At 42.5% G+C, this 15,623-nt stretch overlaps 1 protein-coding gene across 1 annotated transcript in view; it reads right to left on the reverse strand.

Moving 5' to 3' along the window:
* Positions 1-15,623, reverse strand: part of LOC136645409 (dynein axonemal heavy chain 11-like) — a 264,485-nt gene that overhangs the window by 206,503 nt on the left and 42,359 nt on the right. Inside the window, 4 exon segments of the mRNA XM_066621643.1 lie at positions 7,420-7,578; positions 7,899-7,985; positions 8,526-8,642; positions 14,178-14,397. Of these exon segments, the coding sequence (XP_066477740.1) occupies positions 7,420-7,578; positions 7,899-7,985; positions 8,526-8,642; positions 14,178-14,397 (583 nt within the window).

Below are 15,623 nucleotides of genomic sequence, written 5' to 3' on the forward strand. Positions count from 1 at the left end.
GGCTGGGGATAAGAATAGGCCCTCAGTTTGGCTGTACTTGTCGTAAGAGGCGACTAAACAGCCACCGGGTAGATGGGACTCATCAGCCTGGGAAGGCAGCTCATCTGAGAGAAGGAAAACTCTGATCCCAAACCTCCACTGCCTGTGGCTACACTGAGTTATGGAAAAGGCTTCAGGAGTCAGCCTCGAGGCAAAATCCAGAGCTGGAGTCCCTGAGGCAGTTCATGGCTGAACACAGTCACGTTCTGGCAACTCCTACGATGCTGCTGGAACCAACCGTATTGGCCTCTGCCTTTCCATTGGACAATTTCAGCGATGTGGAGAGGAGGGATTTGCTGCATGGGAAACAGTCTATCCTCCATATCTACTTTACCCAGGCTTTGCGCACTGGAGAGGACACTTTGTTCCAGAACCACCATTCAGAGTGCGATACCATAGTCTTCCGAGACTGAAGGATGCCAACAGTTACTTCATTACTCTTGCAATCTAAAGTCTCCTTGAGAATTCTTCTTGACAAATAAGATGATTGCATTGTTTTTGTTTTTGTAACTCTGTGTATCATCCATCTGAAATTTTTCTTAGATTGCAGTCCTATACACACTTACTTGGGAATAAGTCCCACTGAATCCAATGGGACTTACTTTTGAGTAGACATATATAGGATGGCACTTTAGCATTATTCATATGATGACCCTATGTTTACAAACAAAAGCCTAAATTCAACTACTTTATAACATTCACGACATGAAACAAATCTTTGAACTATAGAACAGGCATGTCTAACTTCAAACAGGTCGTGATTTACTTTTTCCGGCCAAAAGTGCCGGTGATCTACCACCATGAAAATTAAGTTTCAAATTAGTTTCAAATTAAATTTTAACCCAATGAAGTTGGAGGAATTCCCCCCCCCATTTTTAATGAACCTTCTGTCATTTACTTGGATGTGATCAGCTGTCAAGCAAATTAAGCAAAAACAAAACACAGAGACGAAGATCCAGTAAGAACTGCGAGGGGAAATGGAAAGTACATTTTTTCTTAAAGTTTTATTGAGTAATAACTTTCTTTAACTGTCTTAATAACTTTCTTTAACTTTTATTGAGTAATTTGTGTTAAATTTAGGTTGAGTATTGATCCAGGCTGATCTTGCACAATCTTTAATATTTTGCTCTTGCTCTTTAGTGAGATGTCTGAGCCTGCATTTCAACCACCAGCTTTTTGAAGTTGGGTGAATATTGCGTGAGGGCCAGTCTCAGGGAATCCTGGAGATGTTCATCTGTCATGTTGGAACATTGTGTACTCTGTCATTTTCAGATGGGAAAACGCAGATTCACACAAATAAGTTGAACCGAAACAGGAGTGTACAGCTTCACTGCATCTTCTCAAGTTGGGAAATTTGTCTCTAGGCACTAGCTTCCAAAACGATTCTTGCTCAGCACGGGTCCTGAGAAAAACGTCATTTTTAAGGGTTAATATTTTGTTTTTAAGAGATGGCTTGTTCAATGAGTAATTTTTACTGATAGCAGCTGCAGTTTCTTTAATGTCCACATCTACTTTGAATGGGTATGACCAGTACTCCACAACTGTTCCAATTTTTTGGAAGTCACAGAATCTATTTTCGAATTCCTGGATAACAGAACAGATTTCTGTCACATACTTCTCATTCTGAAAAACAAAATTTGGATATTGTCACAGATGGTCCTGCATATTAGGAAAATGATCAAAAGTGTTGTTTGCAAGGTCAGTCATCATTAGCTCTAATTTGCTCTTGTAGGATGAAACTGTACTTATTATCTCGCCAATGCATTTGTTTTTACCTTGTAGTTCAAGGTTCATATCACTTAGTTCGCCTGTAAAGTCAGTGAGAAATGCCAGATCACATAACCACTCCTCATCTTCCGACTCTGCTTGGTTATCTCCCCTCTCCTTCAAAAAACTTCTTATTTCATTCAGCAAATCACGAAATCTTTGCAGAAATTTGTGCCTACGTAGCCACCTTATATCTGTGTGCAAAATTATTTCCGCTGCCCCTTCATCAAGAGTAAGATTGAAAAGCCGTCTTTGAAGTGATCTTCCATGAACTGAATTTACAATTTTGAAAGTGATGTCCACGACAGTCTTTGTATTGAGTCTCTTGCTTGTCAAAACTTGCTGGTGAATGATGCAGTGGTAAGAAACGAAATCTGGGAAGTCATCATGCTATCTACAGAGGGCTATGAAACCGTTAACCTCACCTGTCATTGCTCTTGCTCCATCAGTAGTGATGGAAACAAGTCTATGCAATGGAAGATTACACTTTGTCACAAAAGAATGGAAAGAACTGAATATTTCCTGACCGGTAGTTCTCCCTTTTAAAGAAATCATTCCAAGTAGTTCTTCTTTAACACTGAAGTCTTCAAAAACCATCTGGATAAAGACTAGTAACTGGGCTATGTCTCTTATGTCTGTAGATTCATCCAGTTGGAGTGAGAAAGCAACACAATTTGAAACATCCTCCAACAATTGTTCAGTTGTGTCTCCACACATCTTTTCTATTCGCTGCACGACTGTGTTTCTTGACAATTGTACATCTTGAATAGCAGCTATGATCTCTTTCTTATTTTTAAATCCTTCAAAAAGATTGTCAGCGGCTTCAAAAAGACAATCTTTTATAAATTCCTCTTCAGTGAAAGGTTTGCATTTCTTTGTGATCAGGTTGCTGACCTTGAAGGATGCTATGGTTGCATTGACCAAATGTGATCTTGGCTTCACTATCAACTGTTGCTGAGTAGCCAATTTCAATTTAAGTTCTTTGAGCTTCAGTTTACGAATTTCACTTTTGGGTGAAAAATCAGCATCAAACTTATTGCTAGGCAGAGCCTTATAATGACGTTCCAGATTACCCTTTTTGGGCAAGGATACTGGGGCATTACAAATTATACAACAACACTTGTCTTTCACCATGATGAAAAAGTAGTCCATTTCCCATTCATCATGAAAGTGGCAGGTTTTGCTCTTCTTTGGAACACTCATCTTCATTGTACTGGGGTGGCTGGATGTAAGAAGGCCAAATCTGCTAAGTTAGTATAAACACTGGCTGAATCTAGTCCAAAACTGTTACTGTCCCAAAGTATTAAAGATCAACAGGAACTGAAGACCTCTGGATGATGTGCAATACAAGGATTGAGAAGCCAAAACCACACATGCAGTTCTAAAAGTAAAAATAAGAATTCATCATACTGGCACCATAATCAAATACCACCAAACAATCATCAAAAAAACTCAAACACCTGTCCAGCAAACAAGATAAAATCAAATACCACCAAACAAGTTCAAATACCACCACATGCGATTTAATAAATTCTGCACACAGTGTAGAATCAACGCAAAGGCTAGGCAAAATAAAATTGTTTGAACCAATTCGAAGGCAAGGCGTAGGCAAGTTAGAACAAAATTAGAAAAGCCCGCCAAAATCACCAAATTCTTAACACTTTGTTGTGTCTGCCTGAAAACGTTTAATGAAAGCGAACTATAAAGCGACCAACGACCAGCACACGACACAACTAATACGTTAAGTATATTCAGTTAAAGCCCGGGTGAATGGATATCGCCCGGTATATTACACACTTCTAAGCGGTGTTGGGGCAGGGGCAGGAATGGGTGATTCTGAGAGGCAGGAGGCCAGGTATGATGCCGGGCCTGTGGTGTCTCGTTGCAGGGCATGGGCGGCAGCCCCCTGGGGTACCCACAAACTATTGGCACAAAAACAACAAGCGCCCCCAATACGCCCGCAGGCAAGATTCCGGCAGGCAGGGAAAAAAGGCAGGCAAAGGATCAGCAGCGGTGGCAAGCCCTCGGCAGACAACCTGCCAGCACGTGCTCTCTCCTAGTGACAGGGCGAGCTGCTGGAGAGATGGAGCCAAGTGGGGCTGGCGATCTTCCTCTGACCCTTCCGCGATCTACAGGTAGATCACGATCTACCTGTTGGACATGCCTGCTATAGAGAATGTGGGATTCTCTGTAGTTATGCATTATATTTTCATTCCACCCTTCCACCAAGGAACACAGGGTGATGCATAAGGTTCTCCCCAAACACATCTTATCCTAAAGATTGGTAAGATTGGCTAAAAGACAGTCACTGGCCCAAGTGAGTGCCATAGCTGAGTAAGAACTTTAACTCTGTTTTCCCCAAGCCTAGTCAGATACTCTAATCATTGCACCACACTGAAACCTCCAAGGGAGGTAGGACAAAGGCAAGAGGCAAAATTTCATGAGAAGCCCAAAGAGAGGCCAACATCCTATCATGTCACAATATACTAACAACGCATCAGTGTGGACTAAAATCTTTATTATTCTGTGTGATCATAGGTATGTCCACATTTATTCCATGTACTATAATACCTCTCAAAATGCAGGGGATACATTCTGTAAACTTGAATGAAACAGGGCTATAGGAGACACCATTAAGATTAAGGCATGAAACTAGTGCCGAATGGTCCCTCATGTCCCAGAATGCACTGCTCTCATCAGTGCATTCTGAATAGCTGTCAATCATGCTGAATCAAAGAGCACTGTGACGAATCAGCACTAAAGGAAGCAACATTATGGAAGGCATAACTGTATTAGTATTTAGAATATTTATATAGAGGTATAACCCCCTCTCTCACAGATACCTGAATTTGCAGATACAAGGGGATGCCTAATCACCTCCGAAGGGTCCTCTGAGTCCAGCAGAGGCCACAGTCAGGTGTTTGCAGCATCTGCCAGGCTCAGACTGAGCCTTTGAGGCAAAAAAGGTCACTCCCAGTGTTTTCCATAAAACCGGAAGTGACGTTTTTAATGCCTTATAAGGCTTTAAGGAGGCCTGGGGAAGCCTCTGCTGGGCTCAGAGGACCCTGCAAGAGGGTCCTCCTCAGAGGACCTGATCCGCGGATAAGTGAATTTGCAGATATGAGATCTGCGGATATTGGGGCCTCCCTGTACTGCTTTTCAAACGTAAAAATTCACAAAGTAGTTTATACAGTAAAATAAATTAAATTGGTGATCCCTGTCCCAAAAGGGCTCTCAATCTACAACAAAACAAAAATATGTGGCTAAAGTTTCCAGTCAATTTATCTTTAGACCAGTAGTTCCTAAACTGTGTGCCACAATGCCCTGGGGTGTTGCGTGGCGCTTGCAGGTGTATCAAAGGCTGCCTGCTGCTCTGGCAGGGAAACTGCACTGCACCACACTGTTCCAAACAGTGGCTGGAGGCTTGCTGTGGCAGGAAGCGCTCCAGCACATGAAAACTGCACACTGGGAAAAGCCCACCCGCCCTGATCTTCTTGCCATTGTTTGAAGACAGGCAAGATGTCTCTGAACACGGAAGTGACTGGCAACAACATCATTGTCAGTCAGTTCTGGGAGCTGTGCACTGCAAAAGCAGCGCATGGAGCATCACGGGTCCCAGTACTTTGGAATCCACTGCTTTATACTAATGCATGTAAAATGAGACTTGTTTTCTATCTGTGATTCTTTTTTTAAAGAATCTTTTTAAGATTCTTTTTAAAAGAATCAGTACAGATTGAATGTGGAGCTGTTAGCGTGATCCATGCCATCACTAGCTCAGATGTCAATTCACTAAATCACTATGAAATGATATTTTAGAAGTATTTGCAGCAGCAGATTCAGGGTAGCATCTGGGCCCATGGCAGAATGCAGAGTTTCAGCAACTCTGCTTTCAATTTTGACCTTTCAAACAGAGCCACCACTCTGCCTAAAAAGCAATCATGTTCATGGGCTCACAGTGCTTGCAAATTCTCTTTCATCATATTATCCACCACCGAATACAGAAATGCATGACTCGGCATCTGATAGGCTCATCTGTCTGATAAAATAGAAGTTGTCAAAGATGAAACGAATGGATCTTCAAACAGCTCTAACTTTGTTTGTTCCTTAATTTAAAAAATAGGCTACATCAATTAACATAACATAAACATACTCTAAAATATTTTCATGGGATATTGCGAAGTGTAGATATATATGAAAAAGACATGAACCTCCTCTTTTATTTCCTTTCTCAAAGTTTATCACTAAAGTCCCCTATTTAGCTTTTTTCCTGAAAACAGACTTGGAAATTATACAAACTGGAAATCCGAAGATCATTAGAGACAGAAGTTCATCAAATAGAATATTGATGTGCTTCTTCAGCATCTGGTTTCTCTTAGCATTTTTCCTGTGTGCTTCATGCGTTTTAGTCACATATCCATAAATAACTGAACATTGTCATACATGCAATTGCCACATGGCACTAAGCAGAGAAAGAATGGAATTAATTTTCAAGGGAATCTTCTTTTATCAATGCTTAATAAGAGGCGGAACATACAGCGTCACATTTGTAGGGTATTAGCTATGAATATTTCTATAATCCAGGGATACAAGAGAAAAAATAGGCCTACCCCAAGTTTTCCAGTGCATGAACAAGCACCAGCATTTATTTTTATTTTTTTTCATTTTAAAAGTGTACAGGCTGATTCCCTACTCCAATAGTCACCAAGATGGCTTATGACTTCAGTAAAAACTTTTAACCTTAAATGGCCCTTGATGGAGTAGATACAGTTTAGACCTGATACAGCTGTGTTTGGAATGTTGTAAGATGAGCAGCCCAATCCTAACCTTCCCTGGAGCAGGCAGGCCGCCTGGCCTACACTGCATCCAGAACAGGGTTGGCCTGGGTTGCAACGCAACTCCAAGTAAGGGGAATTTATTCCCCTTACCCCGTGACGCATGGCTGCAACCCCTATAGGGTTACTTGGATCTGTACCACCTAAAGAGGTGGCACAGATCTGAACGGCCTGATGGAAGGACAGGCCGCTTGGTAGGGGAGTTAGGATCTGGCCTACGTGCCAGATCCTGGTCCTGCCCCCTCACAGATCTGGTCCTTCCACCAGCCCACCTGCCGCCCACCCTCTGCCAGTGCTGGAACACCCCTTGAATGCTCTCCCCCCATCCTCCCCAGACCCCCATGCCAGCAGCCCACCACCTGTGCAAACTTACCTTGGGCCAGCATGCACCTCCATGTGCCAGCATGCCAACTCTCCCAGTGGCGCAGAAGTGTCTTATGGTACTTTTGCAACACTTGGTGGTTGGTGAAAGGGACCTGCGCTGGCCCAAGAGCAATTTTAGGATTGCACTCTAACTGTTTTTTGAACAGCTGGAGGTGGGGACAAGGTTATCAAAGATATGATTCACCTTCATGTCCGGTTCTCAATTGTCTTTAGACACTTTGCTCCAGTCTTCATCTGAAGCAGGTCACTTGCTTCCATGACCCAGCAAGTCACAAACAAAATCAATCTCTCCACAGGAATGACCAATTCACAAAATAAAAATGCATTCCTGCATTTTGTCCTAGATGTTCCCTCTTTTAATAAGCATCCCTTTTGTAATGCAAAAGAAAGCCCTTACCTGGACAAACACCACCATATCCCAGACAGACTTCAGCAAGATAATGTCAATATGGCACAGTTTCAGCTGTTTGTATTCTGGCACACTCACTTCAAAAAGGTCAGCTGTTTCCTGCAGCTTTTTCATTTCTGCCTCCAGTTTTGCAATGTCTTTATGAGTCTGCAAGGAAGCCATCTTGAAACATTTTATCAAACGAAAACAGCAGGGCTTTTTGTATACATTGGAAAGGGTCAGAATATGAACTTTTCAAATTAAGGCTTTGCTTCTGTTCTTCTCTGAGGTGAACAGGTATTGCAGAAGCAAACTGCAAATTGTTAGGAGTGGGTAGAAATCCTTGTTTAAAACAGAAGATCTACAGTACTAGGAATTCCTATTAGTGTTAGGGTTACCATGTATAAACTATAAACATGGCTCTTAATGTTCTTTGTGTCACACGTGTATTGTGGAGGATACTGTCAGGAAAAAAAACACAGTTTTACCTTATCTATATATGAGTAAGGATCCTTGGCATCAAACCTGAAGATGACTTCATTTTTAAATCTGTTTCTAAACTCTTGCTGTTTAACCTGGAAGACACCAAATATTTTTTGAAGTAGGATTCCTGAAAGGTTAAGCAGGTGATCCATTAAGACTATACCATAATCTTTCCTTAGCTGCCACCAGTCCATTAAATATGTTCCATCTCATGAACCATTTCATTTTAAGTTACTCTTACTTCCTTTAAATTTACTTAAACCTTCATTAGCTACAGCTGGCACAGGCCCAACAGAGAGCTCACATGCATTGATGGCGTTCCCAGTGGATAAGCATAAAACAATTTCGAATCTACAGTTGATGTGACAACAGCAGCACCATGTTTGAATTAGAAACAGATTAGACATAATTGAAGATAAAGAGGACACAAGCATCACTCCCATTTTGGGCAAAGTGAGCTTTACATTATCAGATTCATCCAGAATATATTACCAAGAAACATTGAATTGTTATCTTTAGACAGCCTTTTCTAAGAGTTTACAATTTCTCAGTTCAGTGAAGCTTGCCACCAGCTTGTTATCGGAACAAAAAACGAAAAAATCATTTGGTTCACAGCACAGAACTGATCTCACCTCAAAAAGTACACATTTTCTTCTGATAACAGACACTTCATTGGACTGTAGAGGAGCCACTTCATGCTTCACAGTGAAGGCAATCTTTTTAAGATTCTTCCACTTTTCAGGTAATTCCTAACAACACACAAACAGATATTGTTTGCTAGTTGCACATCGAGCCAGCAACCCTTCCTTCTCACAAAGGAGTATACAGACATCTTATTCTAATGTCCCTTTTATTCCACTCTAGTAGATATGTATCTTTTACTCTCCACCTATTTATTCTTTGCAACCCATTGCTCATGGTAATTTAAAATATATAATTTTTGTAAATGGCTTTTTAAAAAGTTAATGTTTGGGTACAATAGTCTGTACCTGAGTGTAATGTGTTTCATGTATAGTCAACCTGCAAATGAACTCAACATTCCTTTGAGTAGTACTTCTTCTGTAGCTACACTTTATTGACATCTATAGAAAATTGAGACCATCCTCTCTGAACCTCAATTACTGGAATCCACAATGAATAGCCCACACAATTCATGTCAAAGTGATGTCATGTGAACTATAACAAAAAAAAAAAATCTCCAAGCATCTTGGATATTGTCAGATAACTCTTCTGGACTTTTTTTTTTTTTTTTAAGTGTCAGACACTGGAAGGTCCCAGAGGGCTATGCTAACCAGGGATATGTGGTGCAGGTGTAGCAGGTGAGGCAGAAAAACCCCATCTTAGTCCATGGAAAAGCACCACAGCTGTCCTGCCTGTTTACAACCAAAGAGGTTCTCCTTACACCAGCTTTCTCAGGTGTAAGGAGAGCCTCCTCAGGTGTAAGCAGGCAGGGCAGCTGTGGTGCTTTTCGATGGACTATGATGAGGTTTTTCTGCCTCACCTGCTACACCTGCACCACATGGCGTGGTTCTGCCTCACCTGCAAGGCACATGCCTGGTACTAACCCTCCAAGTGATTGCTTTTTAAACCCTCACAGGCAGTCTGAGGAGAAAGGCATAGGGGAGGGGCAAAATCCCCAGGGCCCAGGTTTCCAGGGCCATGACCATACTATACAGTACAAAACAAATTTATTACAAAACCAATTTGGGTACCTCAATCTCAGCTTATCCAGACTGCATTTCCACTACAATTTAAATCCACTTTCAGTACACCTCTGTTACTCTGGTGCATTTAGGGAGGCAGGGGAAAATCAGGCATCATGCCCCAGGCCCAATCAGTGGCCCTGCTCACAGGTTCAGAACCAGTACCACTAGTTCACATGGAGGGCAGACAAAAATAGGGACATACCCATACTCAAGATTGCTGCACAACTCCCCCCCCCCCATTTACATGCTTCAGGTTACCCTCAATGCTGTATATTGTATTTCCCATCTCTTATATATTGTATGCTCTGCAGTAGTCTTTTAAAAGGCTTTTAAAAGCTAACAGTGGGCCAGCTTGGATGATACCCTTATTGCCTGACCAGCCTCATATGATAAAAGGATATGTGCACTTACAACACATGCATGTCCTGGCCTCTGTCATTCCTGCCAGAAAAGTTTGGGACACAAAATTGCATGGGAAGCAACTTGTCAAAACCACATCTATACACAGGCCTAGAACTGTTCAGGTTCTGAGGAGATCAGAGCCTGAACCACTCAGACAGGCTTTTGTTGCAAAACTGAAACTAATTCCCTGTTTCTCTCACATGGCCTTCCTCATCCCAAGGCCTTCTGAGCTTGACTTTAAAAGAGGCAGTACACAAAGATATTGGGAGAATACATCAGAGGCATATTTTCCTCCCAGTTCCTATATTACTGCAGTCTCTGGAGAAACTGCTGCTTGGAAACAGCTTGAACTATACCAAGACTATTGTTTAGAGTTATATCCTGAAATGCTTGTGCATGTCACTCCATGATATCTGTTCATAATTTCTGAAAACTGTTTCCACATATGGTGTAAGCCAGAATCAATTAGATCAGGCACATGGCCAAGGGGCCATTTCCAGATCAGATCTCTGCAGACCTACTTCAGATTTACTTCCTTACTACTGTACTTTGAAGTGTGAACTATTGATTTTGTTTAGCTGTGGTAGCTGCATTGGGTCCTCTTAGGGGGAGAAAGGCCGGTTAAAAATATGATTGATTTAGGCCCAGATCCTAACTAATTTTCCAGCACTGATACTGCTGTCACAGAGTCTCCTCAAATTAAGGGAATGTTTGTCCCTTACGTTGGAGCTGCATTGCCCTTACCTTGGTGCTGAAAAGTTGGTGACGATTGCGTAGACAGACAGATGCAGCCAAACTAATACAAAATATTTCTGCAAGGGCTGAGCCTCATAGATCAAAGTCGATCAACACTTTTCTATAAGTCCATTAAAATGAAACTTGCAAAAGGGTTAATTGAACCCGCAGTCAGCAGCATACAACAAGCAATCTGGTTGCGACACAACCGAACTGTTTGTTGTGTACAGCTCGGGGGGGGGGGCAACAATCTAGCCCGAATGTAAGTCTCGTGCATGGTGATAGCAGCGGGCAACTGTTGCTCCCCCATAGTCCAGTGTGCCTGGCAGGGCGCATGGCAATGGGGGTGGATGACTCCCCCCCCCCCGTATTTCAGTGTGCCTGGTGGGGCTGTAGTAGCCTGAGGTAAGTTGCACAAGGGCTTTGTTGACCCTGATGTTTGCTCCTGGGGGCGCAGCCAAAAGTAGTCTGGTCAGAGGAATCAAGGCAGTGGCAGCAGAAGAGGAGACATGAGGAGGAGTCCACATCAGAGGGAACAGAGGTGGGGAGCGACCTCTGGAGCAACCTTTGGAAAAGTGGTAGCAGCTTGTTGCCCCTTGCTCCAGGGGCTTGGGGGTGAGTGGGAGGGAGCTCGTGCTCAGGGGAGGCAGTGAGCAGCTGGAGAAAGGTGCCAGATTTTTTATTTTACACTTTTTTAAAAAATTGGATGTGACATCAAAACCTGGAAGTGGCGTCACTTCCGGGTGTGATGTCACTGCCAAGGCATCATTTTGAGCTATGCACCGGGCAACAGGATCGTTAGCTATGCCACTGGGTAATAGCCAAGACTGATTCTGATTCCAGGGCTATCTAGCAAGGAGCAGACTTCACTCTCCAGACTGAGAGCAAAGTCCAAAGTCCAGCTGAAATGTCTGCGTGACTTCCTCTTTGCCGACGATGCAGCTATCACTACCCACTCTGCCAAAGATCTCCAGCTGCTCATGGATCGTTTTAGCAAGGCCTGCCAAGATTTTGGACTGACAATCAGCCTGAAGAAAACACAGGTCATGGTTCAGGATGTGGACTCACCTCCCTGCATTACAATCTCTGCACATGAACTGGAGGTTGTCCATGACTTTGTGTACCTTGGCTCAGCGATCTCCGACACTCTTTCTCTCGATACTGAGCTAAACAAACGCATCGGTAAAGCAGCTACCACGTTTTCCAGACTCACAAAGAGAGTCTGGTCCAACAAGAAGCTGACGGAACATACCAAGATCCAGGTCTACAGAGCTTGCGTCCTGAGTACACTTCTGTACTTCAGCGAGTCATGGACTCTTCACTCACAACAGGAGAGGAAACTGAATGCTTTCCACATGCGCTGCCTCCGACGTATTCTCGGCATCACCTGGCAGGACAAAGTTCCAAACAACACAGTCCTGGAATGTACTGGAATCCCTAGCATGTATGCACTACTGAAACAGAGACGCCTGCGTTGGCTCGGTCATGTCGTGAGAATGGATGATGGCCGGATCCCAAAGGATCTCCTCTATGGAGAACTCGTGCAAGGAAAGCGCCCTACAGGTAGACCACAGCTGTGATACAAGGACATCTGCAAGAGGGATCTGAAGGCCTTAGGAGTGGACCTCAACAGGTGGGAAACCCTGGCCTCTGAGCGGCCCGCTTGGAGGCAGGCTGTGCAACATGGCCTTTCCCAGTTTGAAGAGACACTTGGCCAACAGTCTGAGGCTAAGAGGCAAAGAAGGAAGGCCCATAGCCAGGGAGACAGAACAGGGACAGACTGCACTTGCTCCCAGTGTGGAAGGGATTGTCACTCCCGAATCGGCCTTTTCAGCCACACTAGACGCTGTTCCAGAACCACCTTCCAGAGCGCGATACCATAGTCTTTCGAGACTGAAGGTTGCCAACTAACTATTATTACTAGCAAGGAAAGTCATTTCCTGCTGCTAAATCTTGCCACTTCCCTGAAATCCTACAGCTGAAAAACCAGATTCTTATAGGATGTAAAATGTGTCATTCATTCACTTGGGCAGAGAATTCAATATACATAAGCAATCTACTGACAATGAATCCATAAATGAGGGCACAAAGACATTTCTGCCTATAAATTGCAACTTAAAGACAATATTTCCATAGTAAAAATATGTTTTCCAATGAAGTATTTACAGTAAATGAGAATTTAGAACTGAAGAGTAAACCAATCAAGGAGATAGGCTTCCAAGTTTCTTATCAAGCATGAAGTATTTTCATTTCTTGGAAATCATGCAACTAGGGAAAAGAAAAACAAGGAACAAAATAGGAAAAGCTCAGCAGCTGTATGCCCAGAATGGGACCTTTCTTTAAAATTTGGCCCAGTTAACCCAGTAATACTGCCGCATTTCACAGATAGTGTGAATTAGAACAAAATGTTAGAACAAATGTGATGCTAATGTTTGATTTGTCTTAATCTTTTCTTTTCTTTTAAACAATTGTTTTATCCCTTTCTTTGTTATCTCTCCTGCAATTCTGCCTGTGTAACATTTTTGTTTTCCAAGGCACAGCAGTTAAGATAATCTTTGTTTCAGTCCTTCCTTCATTTCACCATTCTTCCTCAGGTGCCAAACCAATACATAGCTCAATCCTATGTAACTCTCCGTGCATGCAGCAATGTAGTGGTGCCAATGTGGCTTCTGTTGTATCTCATGGAGGGGTTTTAGCGTGTTGAGGCCTCCTTTTGTTCCCTTGCCCTGGGTTAAGCCCCAGCAGCTGCCATGGGTAAACTCAGACCTGCCCCAGCTATACCGATGGCGCAAGTCCATGCTGACCAAGGAAGGCTGATCAGACCCGGGAAGGGAGTTAGGATTTGGCAGTCTCCTCTGCTGCTGAACCCACCTTCTTCCCACCCCCTGCATGGCCTTACTTTCACGGCCTTACCTGCAGCAGTGGGTGTTCTTTGTCTGTTGTTGCACTGACCTGGTTGTTTGCTGCTTGCCACTTGCAATGCTGACCAGGCCGTATCTGTCAGTGCTGTCACTTTTGTGATAACCGTAAAGGGGTTACAATGCTCATTCCAGCAGCATAAAGGCTCCTTAGGACTAGGCCAACAGTGCTTTCCTGGGGAGATGTCAATAACAGCACTGGGAAGCTTATGCATGTCTACTCACAACTAAGACCCATTCAGTTCAGCAGGGCTTACTCCCAGGAAAGTGAATAGGACTAAGGACTAATAGGACACTGTCATAGGACTAAGACACTATACCGTACATGCATTCTTGGAAGTAAGTCCTATTGAACACAATGGAACTGAGTAGACCTGCATAGGATTCTGCTGTTAATTAGGGACGGGTGCAGGACCTGCAAAAGGTTCACCTAGAAAAATATCTAAAAACAATGAGATATACGAAAGATTAATTTTTGGATATGAGAAAATCAGAAGGTATACAATACCAGTTGAGTCATTACCTCAAGTTCTGTATAAATCTTCTCCGGCAGCTGCTGTCCATAACTTCGTAGCAGATCAACCATGGATTTTAAGTGTTTGAAAATGTTGTCGGTCGATTGTCGGTCACGGATAGCCATGAGATGTCCCATTATTTCAACCAAAATTGCATAATTTCCTTCTTTCACTTTCTTAGCTAACCCTGTTTCAGTGTCATGGATGAACTTTGCTAGCTCCGTAATACTAATAATAAGGAAAGCAAGAGAAAGTATCGGGGTTGCTCAGTTGGCAGGTATCCAAATATGCCAGTACGGTCCAATTTGATGAATGAATAATTATGATGAAATATTATTTCCCCAATAAAAGTGGTGTAAAAGTGTGTTTATTCCAGGTGCAAGCAAACTACTGCATTAATGAGAATAGTGATTGCACTATTGTCACTATCATCTTTGGTAGTGTTTCTCAAACTGTGGGTTGGGACCCACTAGGTGGGTTGTGAGCCAATTTCAGGTAGGTCCCCATTCATTTCAATATTTTATTTTTAATATATTACACGTGATGCTACCATGGTATGCAACTCCATTTGGGGAAATGTTACAGACCTATACTTTCAACAAGCTACTCTGTATATTCTTTTAACAATGATAGTAAATGGGACTTATTCCTGGGTATGTGTGGGTAGGATTGCAGCCTAGGATTGTTAAAAATGTTCCTGCTTAATGATGTCACTTCTGTGGGTCCTGACAGATTCTCATTCTTAAAAGTGGATCCCAGTGCTAAATGTGTGAAAATCACTGATCTATGGTCCTACAACATCAATGTGATGTCAACTTTTATTGATCTTCATTAAATTATTACCAAAAATTGATATACTATGTCATTATTTAAGAAACTGTTCCACTAACCAATAAAATAATTCAAACTTGGGAACAATATCATCTGAAAATATATCCACACCTGCTGCAAACAATTACTGTTAATTGGTCTTCATTTCTGTTGTTTCTGCATTTTTCTCCATTCACTTCTGCTATTTTTCACATATTAAGAGCCTAGCCCATAATCACAACAGTTATCAAAAACATCTCAATAGTTTGCCCCATCAAGATAGTTTAAGAGCTTCACTAAATGATTCTATCCCCTCTGGCAGGAGTTTCTCTCCCCAATTTCTGTCCTTGAACCTACTTCAGGTTCGAGGGCACCCACTGTAGAGCAAGAATCTTACACAGGGGGAAGGGGATTTAAGGGTTTAAATCCCCTTTCTCTGCTGAAGCTTCTCAATCCACTCCTGTCCCCCTCCGGATACAGCACACCCATTTTTTATTGCACCACTGTGGGAGGGGGGAGGATAGAATTAGGCTGTTAATGGTGTCTGTGTGTGTGTGTGTGTACAGAAAATTTAAAATGATTATATGACCTATTGTTCAAAATCACTACAATTATATACACTAAAATCACTACAATGATATAGC

This window comes from Tiliqua scincoides, chromosome 1, assembly GCF_035046505.1.
Source record: "Tiliqua scincoides isolate rTilSci1 chromosome 1, rTilSci1.hap2, whole genome shotgun sequence".
NCBI classification, from domain to species: Eukaryota; Metazoa; Chordata; class Lepidosauria; order Squamata; family Scincidae; genus Tiliqua; species Tiliqua scincoides.